The sequence below is a fragment of the Phacochoerus africanus genome, chromosome 1 (genome assembly GCF_016906955.1).
Source record: "Phacochoerus africanus isolate WHEZ1 chromosome 1, ROS_Pafr_v1, whole genome shotgun sequence".
Lineage (NCBI taxonomy): Eukaryota > Metazoa > Chordata > Mammalia > Artiodactyla > Suidae > Phacochoerus > Phacochoerus africanus.
Genome location: NC_062544.1, coordinates 184,751,109 through 184,764,142, shown reverse-complemented (window position 1 = coordinate 184,764,142; position 13,034 = coordinate 184,751,109). Strand labels below are relative to the sequence as shown.

The 13,034-nt window shown below is 32.8% G+C and overlaps 1 protein-coding gene across 1 annotated transcript in view; it reads left to right on the top strand.

Moving 5' to 3' along the window:
- SI (sucrase-isomaltase) overlaps positions 1-13,034 on the top strand; it is a 79,764-nt gene that overhangs the window by 3,381 nt on the left and 63,349 nt on the right. Inside the window, exons 4-12 of the mRNA XM_047755123.1 lie at positions 205-314; positions 1,449-1,600; positions 3,049-3,220; positions 4,651-4,750; positions 6,236-6,348; positions 9,185-9,310; positions 10,430-10,561; positions 10,651-10,770; positions 12,126-12,239. Coding sequence (XP_047611079.1) covers positions 205-314; positions 1,449-1,600; positions 3,049-3,220; positions 4,651-4,750; positions 6,236-6,348; positions 9,185-9,310; positions 10,430-10,561; positions 10,651-10,770; positions 12,126-12,239 — 1,139 coding nt within the window. The remainder of the gene's footprint in view (positions 1-204; positions 315-1,448; positions 1,601-3,048; positions 3,221-4,650; positions 4,751-6,235; positions 6,349-9,184; positions 9,311-10,429; positions 10,562-10,650; positions 10,771-12,125; positions 12,240-13,034) is intronic.

Sequence of the window (13,034 nt, the reverse complement as noted above, 5' to 3'; positions counted from 1 at the left end):
GTCGAATGGGAAATATATACACAAAGATGTTCAAATTGCTTACATCAAGGACGCTTTTTTTTGCATAATTGTATCTTCCAAATGAAAATAAAAGTCCATTATTTGTGAAACAGGCAGTAAAATTAGAAAAATATGAACTATTTGATGATTTTTAATCGTTATAAATAAATTCATAGTTCATGAAAACTTTATGCTTTTTTTAAGGACTTGAAGCCAAATTAAACAGGATACCGTCACCTACATTATTTGGAGATGATATTAACAGTGTTCTCCTCACAACCCAAAGTCAGACACCCAATCGTTTCCGGTTCAAGGTTTGGTTTTTGAAATTTCTAAAGAAAAGTCAATAATAAAAGGCATGTTATGAACACACCCTTCACCCCACCAAGTCATTTTCCCTCTTAAGAATGTTTATTCCAAGGCAGAGAACTAACTGGCCTAGTTACTCCACTTCCCTGAGCCTCCTCTACTCAAATGTAACCTAAGAAATAGTTCCTCTGGCAGCAGTTTTTGGAAAATTTGATAATATAGCCAATGTAAAATATTTGAAAGTGTCTTGAGAAGATAAACCCTCAATAAACTGTAGTATTTTTTGTTATTCAGCTACAGACTGTGGTAACGGTTAGTTTAAAATTTAATTTGAGAAAGATTTTAATTGTCCTATGTGACCTACCCTCACTAGTTCTCTTTATTTAGCAAGTAATTTACTAGCATGTTCTTTTGGATTTGGCAGTGAAAACACTATATTCTTTGTATGTTACCTTTTAACAAAAATTTCTCAAGAATTAAAATTTTTCGAACAAAATTCAAAATCTTTGCAGGATTTTTATTTTTTTATTTTTTTTATTTTCCCTCTGTACAGCAAGGGGATCAAGTTATCCTTACATGTATACATTACAATTACATATTTTCCCCCACCCTTTGTTCTGTTGCAAATGAGTATCTAGACAAAGTTCTCAATGCTATTCAGCAGGATCTCCTTGTAAATCTATTCTAAGTTGTGTCTGATGAGCCCAAGCTCCCGATCCCTCCCACTCCCTCCCCCTCCCATCAGGCAGCCACAGGTCTTTTCTCCAAGTCTATGATTTTCTTTTTTGAGGATTTTTAAGTGAGGGAACACCAAAATGCAACAAAGATAATTAAATTTACAAAAATCTAGTATTAAAGAATATTTAGCAATATACCATTAATTTTTTTTGATAAACAAAAATCTTTACTTGGCATAGTACTTTTATAACCAACTATTTCTATTAATTTCTTAACAATTATAATTTATTCTCTGCATAGTCTTTCAATGATGTTAAATTTATGATTAGATTAATAGCTCATCTATAATATTATTAAATTTATTATTTGTATTTGGAACTTGCATTTAATACTTATTCATGATTGAAAAATTAAATAACAGTTTTGAATAAGATTATGCTTGCTTTTAAAAATTTTTGCAGATTACTGACCCAAATAATAGGAGATATGAAGTTCCTCATCAATTTGTAAAAGAATTTAGTGGAACAGCAGCTTCTGATACATTGTATGATGTGCAGGTTATAGAAAATCCATTTAGCATCAAAATTACTAGAAAAAGCAATAATAGAATTTTGTAAGTAATTATATTATTTTGTATTTATATAAGTTTAAATAGTTGGTCAATTTTATTGTTATTGTAGAATTGCAAAAGTCTTAATTGTAGGGCATTTTCAGTTTGTAAAGATTATGTTAAAAGAAATTTTCAGTTCCTGTGAATGAAAGTTGCTAGAACATGAATGTAAGTCTAGAAATGGGGCCACCAAAGCTGAGGGTGAAGAACATCACTTATACTGATGCAAACTTAGCCTTGCCTATATTTTTGCATACCAAGAACTCCTGTTGTGTCTTTTCCGCATTATTTATCTTAGTCACTTGTCAATTTGTAGGATCAAATAGTTACTATTCAGAGAGGGACTTAATTTCCATAGTACAATTAAAGGATTTTTCATTTATGTATGAAAATAAATTTAATAGATAGTTATATTTAAATATAATAAACTTAAATTTATTATATTAATTGAATACCTTCAATTACATATTTATATTAATTGAATACCTTCACATACATATATTAATTGAATACCTTCATTATCAAGGTATTTTGAGGGATATTTGTGACAATTAGTTTTTTTTTTTTTTTTGTCTTTTTGCTATTTCTTGGGCCGCTCCCGCGGCATATGGAGGTTCCCAGGCTGTAGCCTCCGGCCTACGCCAGAGCCACAGCAACACGGGATCCGAGCCGCGTCTGCAACCTACACCACAGCTCACGGCAACGCCGGATCGTTAACCCACTGAGCAAGGGCAGGGACCGAACCCGCAACCTCATGGTTCCTAGTCGGATTCGTTAACCACTGCGCCACGACGGGAACTCCGACAATTAGTAATTTTCAAGATTACTGCTCTTAAATCTTCAAGAACGGACAATTAAATAATTGTCAAGGTTGAATCCTAGCAATTACTTTTCTTAAACATATTTTAATAACTTGCAGTTGACTTTATGCTAAGTTACAAAAAGAAATGCTATTTAACATAGTATATATTTGATATGCATAAAACATACAACATTTCTCTTTTTTGGAAAAATTATTTTGAACTTAATGTTAATTTATATTAGAGGTGTGGAAGCTAGTATAGTACTATAATTTAAAGCCCCGTCTCTCACAGAACTGGGTTTGAAATTTGGTTCTGCTGCCTACCAGTTTTTCACTTTGAGAAACATGAATAAATTTGTCCAATTTATGACATTTGTGAAATGAATGATAGTGGTAGTTGTGCTTTACTATTGTGGTGACCATAAAAGGAGAGAATGCATGTGAAGAATCATATTGGTGATGATGAAGAAAAATTATGATAATGGAATGAACACCTTCTGGTTATGGTATAATTCATGGGTTCCTAAGAAGTGATCACAGCTAAAGATTGACATATTTAAAATTAAATATTTTGGATGATAACATGGATCCATATTTAGTAGAACATTATATGTTTCCAGCTCATTTATTTATTGATTTCATGGTACAGGTTTGACACCAGCATTGGTCCACTGGTATACTCTGACCAGTATTTACAGCTCTCTGCCAGACTTTCCAGTGAATATATTTATGGTATTGGGGAACATATTCATAAGAGATTCCGTCATGACTTATACTGGAAAACATGGCCAATTTTTACTCGGGATCAACTTCCTGGTGATGTAAGAAACTATCTTTCTTGTTATAAGTAAAATAATTTTATTTGAGCAGAATATAATTTTACCCTATTTGAAACCATAATTTATTTGATATCAGTAATACATATTACAGAAGCTTGTTTACTTTAGGAATGAGGATTGATATCAAAGTTCTAAATTAATTCAAGAAGTGACCAGCACATTTTATGAATAGTTAAATAGGAATTCCCTTTTATGAATATTTTATTTTGATTTTCACTTTTATATTTTATATTTCCCTTTTCAGTCACTCTGGTACTTAAATCTATCCATGGATAGTTATTGCATTAGAATAACTCTAAACACTTAACCTTGTTCTACATGGCTTTGCATAATATGCTATCTGCTTATCCATTGGACACCATGTCCTGTAGTGGATGTACTTTTTCCTCTTCCATAGAATATGATAATATTTAATAAATTCACATATTTTTAAAGGAGGTCGATTTTCTTTATAAGTATTAAATCTTGAAGTTCTTTACTGTATATGTCATTTGAGAACTCATTTGGTTTCATCTCATAAGAACTTTCCCTAGACTCTCCCATGCAGAAGTAGTCTTTACTTTCTAATGCTTTATTCATATTTCTGTATGACAATCATCACAGTGTATTATTTGTGTATATATTTGTACTTCTAAAATATGTGATTCTTCAGGACAAAACCATACCATTAAAAAATTCTTCTTGTATTGATTCATGATTGCTTTGAATCAAATTTTAGTGTTTTTTTACAATGCTTTTGCTAACTACTTCATTCCCCAAAATGAATGTGTTTTTTTTTAAAAAGGCCCTTATTTGGTACAAAAATATTAATAAATTTTACCAATTTTTGTTTACAGCATCACTGTAATAAGCACCTAATAGAAACCATAATGAGAACAACAACTATTTTCATACATATATGCCTTTGAACCTCCATATCCAATCAGCCAAGAAGTCTTTTTTATTTCACCTATTAAGTGTATTTCTAGTTTCCTCAACCTCTTCATCCACTCATCAGCTCTTGACAACTGTTTTGCAAATATTCTATGAGGGTTGATGTTACTTTGGAATTGCCTGCAATACCTTGAGTGTACAGGGTACATAATGGATAAACATGCCATTACCCTGTTATGAACAGCTTATTAAAACTCAATCATAATAAAACATAGAGGATAGTTAAGTAATCTGTTAATTATATAATATATTGTTATATGTTTATATTTTAATGTATTAATTAAAATAAGTTCAGTATTTTTTGTTGCTACAATATTTCATATGGCACCTACAGCAGAGGAAATTATAGGAGTATGGAAGTAAATGAAATATGAGAAGTAAATTACAGAAACAAATAGGAATTCATAAAGGTCATTTTAAGTATATAATCTTTTATTTTAAATATATTTTGTTTTAATTTTCAAATTTGTGCCTTATAGAATAATAATAATTTATATGGCCATCAAACATTCTTCATGTGCATTGAAGATACTTCTGGAAAGTCATTTGGTGTTTTCCTAATGAATAGCAATGCAATGGGTAAGAGTAATTTAATAATTTGTTTACATGAGACAACTTGAAATATTTAACTGCTTTGTTTATTTCAGTCATAGATATTTATACTAGAGTAAACTTTGTTTTAATAATTTAGTATGTGAAATTATTATAAGCAAATTTTGTAGTTAGTGAGACAATAGATTTTTGCATATTGGTGCTTCTGTTTTGGGGAGGGTATGCTATACTATGATACTTGGGCCCTTCCTTTTCCTTCCAGAGCAACATTGACACATCTGTGCAAATGAATATTGCCATTCCAACAGCCTCATTCATTAAGAAGAGGTCTACATGGGGATAGAAAGAAAGAAAAATGATTTCTGGGAGTTCCTGTCGTAGCGCAGTGGTTAACGAATCCGATAGGAACCATGAGGTTGCGGGTTCGGTCCCTGCCCTTGCTTAGTGGGTTAACGATTCAGCGTTGCCGTGAGCTGTGGTGTAGGTTGCAGACGCGGCTCGGATCCTGCGTTGCTGTGGCGCTGGCGCAGGCCTGTGGCTATGGCTCTGATTCGACCCCTAGCCTGGGAACCTCCATGTGCCGCGGGAGCGGCCCAAGAAATAGCAAAAAAAGACCAAAAAAAAGAGAGAAAAATGATTTCTTAGTTTACCATAATTCAAGTAATGTAGAATCTTCTGGGGGTTTTTTTGCTTGTTTGTTTTTGTCATTTTTCTTTTTAGGATGGCAGCCACAGAATATGGAGGTTCCCAGGCTAGGGGTCTAATCAGAGCTGTCGCTGCTGGTCTATGCCACAGCCACAGCAACGCTGGAATCAAGCCGCATCTGCAAACTACGTCACAGCTCACAGTGTATTAACAGGCAACACAGGATCCTTACCCCACTAAGCAAGGCCAGGGATCAAACCCACAACCTCATGGTTCCTAGTCGGATTCGTTTCTGCTGTGCCACGATGGGAACTCCGAATCTTCTGTTTTTTAATGTTTTGAATGCAGTACCTATATTTTATAGGGAATCAGTGAATAAAATGATAATATTGATTATTAATATTATTAATTATTAAAAATTAACATTCAGTCAAGGACAGTGTACTATATGGTTTCTATATATAGAAAAAATAAAAACCTTTGTAGATTTTTTCTTAGATATCAACATGTGGTAATATCTTTCACAAAATCTTCAATTAAAATAACTAATTGAAATTTGATTCTAGAAAGAAATCTTTTTATTGTAAAAGGACTGACTGATCCTCTATCACCTACTAAGCAGTTTCCAGGAGAGCTTTTGCCAACCTCTGTAAAATGAAACCTCTGGAATATCCTACCATAAACTTCATACATGGTGGCTTTCTACTTTTCTCCTATATTCTTATTTTTGATAGCTTATTTTCTCCTAATTATTTAAAAGTTTGTGAAATTTTGTGATTAATGCAAAGTACTTACAATAGACATTGCAGTTATTTTCTGTGTGCATTGTTACTATTTACATATGCTTTTCCAATTTTTGTTTTGTAGAGATTTTTATCCAGCCTACTCCAATAGTAACTTACAGAATTATAGGTGGCATTCTGGACTTTTACATCTTTCTAGGAGATACACCAGAACAAGTAGTTCAACAGTATCAAGAGGTGTGTTTCAGCATTATTTTATACAATTATTTCTACCGTACTTTTATTTAACATGTCCACACATTTAATTGGTTTTAGCTAAGGTATGTGGGGCATCTTAGCTAAATATATTTTTAAACCTTAGTATTTTTCAGATATGAGAAGTTGGTTTTTATTTTTATTTTTATTTTACAATGAAACCAGTTTATATTCAATTGTCTGCATTTCTGATATCAAATTATTCTTGCTTCTAGGCAGCTAAGTTTAGTAGTTGGCTTTCTTTGAGCTTTTGTATATTGCATCTTTACTTAGGAGATCCTGTTGTGGCTCAGTGGGTCAAGAACATCCAACAGTATTCATGAGGGAGCCTTGCTCAGTGGGTTAAGGATCTGGTGTTGCTGTAAGCTACTGTGTAAGTCGCAAATGCGACTCAGATCTGGCATGGCTGTGGCTGCGGTATAGGCTGACAGTCGAAGCTCCAATTTCACCCCTAGCTTGTGATATGCCTCAGGTGCAGATGTAAAAAGATTAAAAAAGAAAAAAACTTTAGCTATTCATGGCCTTCTTTGATGGGATAAAACAAAAGCAAGTATCTTATCTTCAAGACTGAAGGAGGCAACTGATATATAGGTCAAACATAACTTTGATAAGAATCCTAGAGGCAACTGAGTTATGACGAAGTCTAGTGAAACTTGCTATTAATGTACAGTAGGTAAACTCTAAGAAAATTGTCTCTGACACATGGGTAAGAAGGGCAGATTTTGAAAAATAGTCTGAAATATTATATCTTAAAGTTACTGTCCAAACAACTCTCCCTCACCTATGAAATAGCATCCTAGTGTACCTGAACCCAAGGTGGACCTAAGAGACGTAAAGGATCCAATAAACCTAATTCTAAAAGTTTCTTCCATATAGTTGTTCTCTTGTGACTGTTAGTGTACATAATTCCTTGAATGACCAGATTGTTTTTTAAGTTTTAAAGACAATATATACATGTAAAGTATAAAATGAAAAATACATACATTAATATAATATATAACAACACAATTTTATACATTTCTATAAAAAATAAATTATGTGATACATATAATACAAACAAACACACAAAGAAATTTCAATCACATGTCTAAATCTTTATAGAAATTCTATAGAACATAAAGTATTTATGAATAGAGTTGAAACATACTGATTTGGCTGGAAGTGTTTTTTTGACACCAAATTAAAAAAAAATAAATTTAGTGCTTAAATTGATACCCAACATGAGTATTTTTTAAAATGTTCATGTTGATATCGCTCGTATCTGGTGTCTAATATACAGTACAAATGAACCTTTCCACAGCAAAGAAAATCATGGGCTTGGAGAATAGGCTTGTGGTTGCCCAGGGGAGGGGGAGAGGGTAGGAGAGATTGGCAGCTTGTGGTTAATGGATGCAAACTATTGCTCTTGGAATGGATTTACAATGAGACCCTGCTGTGTAGCACTGAGAACTATGTCTAGATACTTACAGCACAGCACAACAATGGGAGAAAAAATTATGAACTCATGTATGTGTAACTGGGTCCCCATGCTGTACAGTGGGGAAAAAAATGAAAATAAATAAATAAATAAATAAAATAAGACAAACACACTTTCATGCCATTCAAAAAAAAAGTTCACATTGTAGTTTTTAGACATTTATGAGGAAGAAATCATGTGTGTACCTAAACCAAAGAAAACTCATCATGCCACCAAACAATATTACTTATCTTAGTGTAACGTAATACTTAATTTCTAATGAAAAAAATTTAATAACAGTTGCACTCGTATTTTTATGTGCAAGATCCTATGGTCTGTTGTGGGTATGCTCTGAGCCTGCTTGGGCTACTGGAGAATGGGAGAAGGGAACATTTGGGGCCCTGGGGATAAGGAAGAAATCAAGTCCTACATGTGAATAAAATAAGTACCTTATGGCATAACTGGTGAGGAGACTTCTAGACATATAATCTTAATATTTTTTGTAAGCCAGGAGAGAGATAAATGCCAAAATATAAGGAAATAGAAATTTGTATACTTTTAAACTTTTTTTTTTTCTTACACAATGATTATCTTGTTGCTACAAGAAATGTGAGTGTGGTGGGATAGTTTTCTTTTTCTTATATCTCTTTAATGCTATTCTTTATTCTCTTCTTTAGCTTTCCATGCAGGGCAATAATATCTTTGCAAATGTGTAAAGTTTACTTCTGGAGTTCTCATCATGGCTCAGTGGTAACCAACCCCTGAGTTATCCCAACTAGTATCGGTGAGGACACGAGTTCACGCCCTGAACTCACTCAGTGGGTTAAGGATCTGGCTTTGCCATGAGCTGTCATGTAGGTCACAGACACGGCTCAGATCTGGCATTGCTGTGTGTGTGGTGTGGCGTAGGCTGGCAGCTACAGCTCCTATTTGACCCCTAGCCTGGGAACTTCCATGTGTCATGGGTGCAGCCCTAAAAAGCCAAAAAAAAAAAGGTACTTTCTAACTGGGTCACTATGCCATACAGCAGAGATTGACTCAACACTATAAATCAACTATACCCTAATAAGAAAATAAATTTAATTAATAAAAAATCTAGTTGAAGAGATTAAAAAATAAAGTGCACTTTCTAATTTTTTACCAAAAATAGAAGATATGTGACAGAACATAAATTTGTTAAGTGTTTCATAACAAAATTCTAACAGAATATCCAGTACACCTTTTAGGGTGCAGATAACACTAAATCTTTGTTTAAAATATGTGGTTAAACTCAAATCAATACTCAAGAAATAACAATAAGCATATTAATATTAGTTTCTAATGCTTGTTATTGATACTAATTGAATATCAATTTACTTCAAGCTCATTGGGCGGCCAGCAATGCCAGCATATTGGAGTCTTGGATTCCAACTGAGTCGCTGGGATTATAAATCACTTGATGTAGTGAAAGAAGTGGTACAGAGAAATCGGGAAGCTGGCATACCATTTGTAAGTGAAATGAAGGGTCTGTGGGAATACCTACCAAGTTAAATATTGTCATGTAATAAATGTAGAAAATGACAGAGTTCCCGACGTGGCTCAGTGGTTAACGAATCCGACCAGGAACCATAAGGTTGTGGGTTTGATCCCTGGCCTTGCTCAGTGGGTTAAGGATCTGGCATTGCCGGGAGCTGTGGTGTAGGTCACAGATGCGGCTTGGATCCTGTTTAGGCCAGCAGCTGCAGCTCTAATTAGACCCCTGGCCTGGTAACCTCCATATGCCGAGGGAGCGGCCCTAGAAAAGGCAAAAAAAAAAAAAAAAAAGACAATTAACATATATTCCATATATGTATAAAGCTGCTTTTTTAATCATAATGTACACTTTATGTCTGTATGCAATGCCCAGGCTTAACTGAAATTTAAGAACTAATTATGAGTTACACTAGAATAGAACACATGTTTAAGTGTGAACAAAATCATATTCAGTTTTTAAATAGACTTTATTTTTTAGAGTTTATATACTTTTTAATGTAATAAAATTTTAGTATATTTTATATAATGTACAGGCTTTTGTTTTTTACACAACAAATCTATATTTGTATATAATATACATGACATAATACATATCCAGTGATAACTGAAACATATATGAATAATAATTTAATGCTTTTGTACATTAGAATTAGAAAAACTACAGTTCCCTTCATGGCTCAGTGGTTAATGAATCTGACTAGGATACATGAGTATGTGGGTTTGATCCCTGGCCTCGCTCAGTGGGTTAAGGATCTGGCCTTGCTGTGAGCTGTGGTGTAGGTCTCAGACATGGCTCAAATCCTGCATTGCTGTGGTGTAGGCCGGCAGCTATATCTCCGATTCAGTCCCTAGCCTGAAATCTTCCATATGCCACAGATGTGGCCCTAAAAACAAACAAACAAACAAAAAGAATTAGGAAAACTAGTTTTATAAATAATATCACTGTGTCTTTAGTGAAATAAAGAAGATCTAAATTCATTAAATTCATTTAGCTTTTAGTCATTATATTTTTAATACAGATTTTTTGGACTTAAATGTTGAATTGATAGAGGGTTCTTTTTCACTCATATTGTAATATGCTCTGCTAATTTTCAGGATACACAGGTCACTGATATTGACTATATGGAAGACAAAAAAGACTTTACTTATGATCATGTTGCATTTAATGGGCTCCCTGAATTTGTTCAAGATTTGCATGACCACGGTCAGAAATATGTCATCATCTTGGTAATAACTGAATATATATTAACACATTTTTAGTATTTACATGTTTGCAAATTAATAGATTTTCTGTAGTTTCTTCTTTCTATTATTAGGACCCTGCAATTTCCATACAGAAACTTGCCAATGGAGCAGCATATGAAACCTATGATAGGGGAACTGCACAAAATGTTTGGATAAATGAGTCAGATGGAACTACAGCAATTATTGGAGAGGTAAAGTATGATATTCATTAATTTTGTGTTGCTCAGATTTCCCATTGTGCAACAGCAAAATATTTTAAGTGTCTCTGTGTGTATTTTCTTTCAAATCTGGATTTGACATTTTAATTGCATAGAGAAATTTTAGAGGAAATATCCAGTTATCTCTAAAACAATTTTTGTAAGTAGACAGATACTTTTTAATAAGTAAACAATTAAAACTAATGATCATAAAATATGATAAATAATTGGATTGTTACAAAAGTTCTGATAATTTGATGTAAAATAAATACACATAAATTCAGTACTTATATGGAGGGTATTAAGATTTATGGTTTACATCAGCACAGTAAAGTCATGAAATAGCTATAATTAAAATGATTAATTTCTGATTAAAAAAAGTGAATTTGAGAGAGGTAAAGTAACTTTCCTCATATCACAGAAGTAATGAGGAGTGGTTTAGGAATCCACCTAGCTCCCAAAGGCATAGTTTTTAACCAGGATAAATATTGTTTTGGAGACAACTTTGTAAGACATATCAAAAACCATAATGCCTAGATAACATTGACTTGATAATTCCACTTCTGTAATTTACTGAAAGGAAATAAAACAGGAGAAAATACCAATTTTTAAAAACATTGTTTATAGTATTATTTATAATAATAAAGAATATTGTGGAGTTCCCATTATGGCCCAACTAATATCCATAAGGATGCAGGTTTGTCCTCTGGCTTGCTCAGTAGGTTAAGGATCCTGCATTGCTGCAGGCTGTGGCATAGGTTGTGGAAGCAGCTCGAATCTGGCATTGCTGTGGCTGTGGTACAGGCCGGCAGCTAGGGCTCCAATTCAATCTGTATTCTGGGAACTTCCATATGCCATGGGTTTGGTCCTAAAAAGACAAAAAAGAAAAGAATATTGTAACTGTAACTTTTTTATCACATTCATAAAAGTTAAAATTTCTAGTGAGAATTTTCTTCAAACAATTGAAGCTCTACCAGCAAACAAAAGCCAATATTCCTTCACATAATGCATGTTAATATTTCATATAATATATTTTGGTAAGACCTATTTTATTGAATATCGACAGACTAGAAAGCCAATATGCATAATTTGGATAATATTATCTATCGCAATACATCTGAAAATAATGCCTAATGTCATTATTTTAAATAATAAGTAAAATAATTTGAAGAATCATAAATCATAAAAAGAGGCATACTGTATGTTGTGTTTAATAGCATCAACTTAGATATGAGATTGCCTGGATTTGAATTTCTTCAGTACGACTTATTAGTGGTTTAACCTTGAAACAGTCTTTTATTCATGTTGCCTTTTATTTATGTATATATGTGAATAATCTATTCTTCCAGGTATGGCCAGGATTAACAGTATACCCTGATTTCACTAGCCCGAAGTGCATAGAATGGTGGGCAAATGAGTGCAGCATTTTCCATCAAGTAGTGGATTATGATGGGCTTTGGATTGTAAGTAGTTATTTTAGACCTGTGATTTTGGACTATGAATATTGAATTATTATTCCATAAAATAATCATTAGTTTGCTAAAATATATCTTGTAGTGTATTGAACATAAAAATAACATTATTTTTCCAGAATGTATAAATATCATACCTTCATGTTCTTGGTTTAGAAAAAGAATAAAAACTAAAAACTAAATTGAGATTTTTTCTTATCCAGTAATATACTGTGTAAAGTATATTTCATTTCTGTCATTAAGGTGTTATATCTTTAGGACTAATAATTTATATTGAAAAATAGTTAATAAGACTTGGGAGATTAGGCTATAGTAGTGCAACTCCTAAAACATTTACTAAAATCTGCAATAGTCAAGCAATTGGACCTGAATAAACTCTCATCCTTAAGAAACTTTCTTTCTCCTTAGTAAGTTATGAAATAGAACAAATCAAAATTGGCAGTAGATTGTTTTATCTCAAGATAAACAACAATAAAATCCTATATTATTGGTAAAGTTATTAAAGGAAAATGCTGGTATTTAAAATTTTCCTTGCATGAAGTTTTATATCTGTAGCTATTGATGCCTGCTGCTAGGTTTATGATTAAAATAATACTAGATGATAATCAATGATGTAGGGTCTTTTGTTACATAAACTATAACAACATTTGAAGAGTGAAACTATTTGATGATCCCAGAATTCTGTATTTCAGAAAAAAAAAATGTCTAGTAAGCTTGAACACAGAGAACACAGAGAGAACATCAGGGATGATATTCAAAAGTATTACAGCTGCACAGAATTTTTGG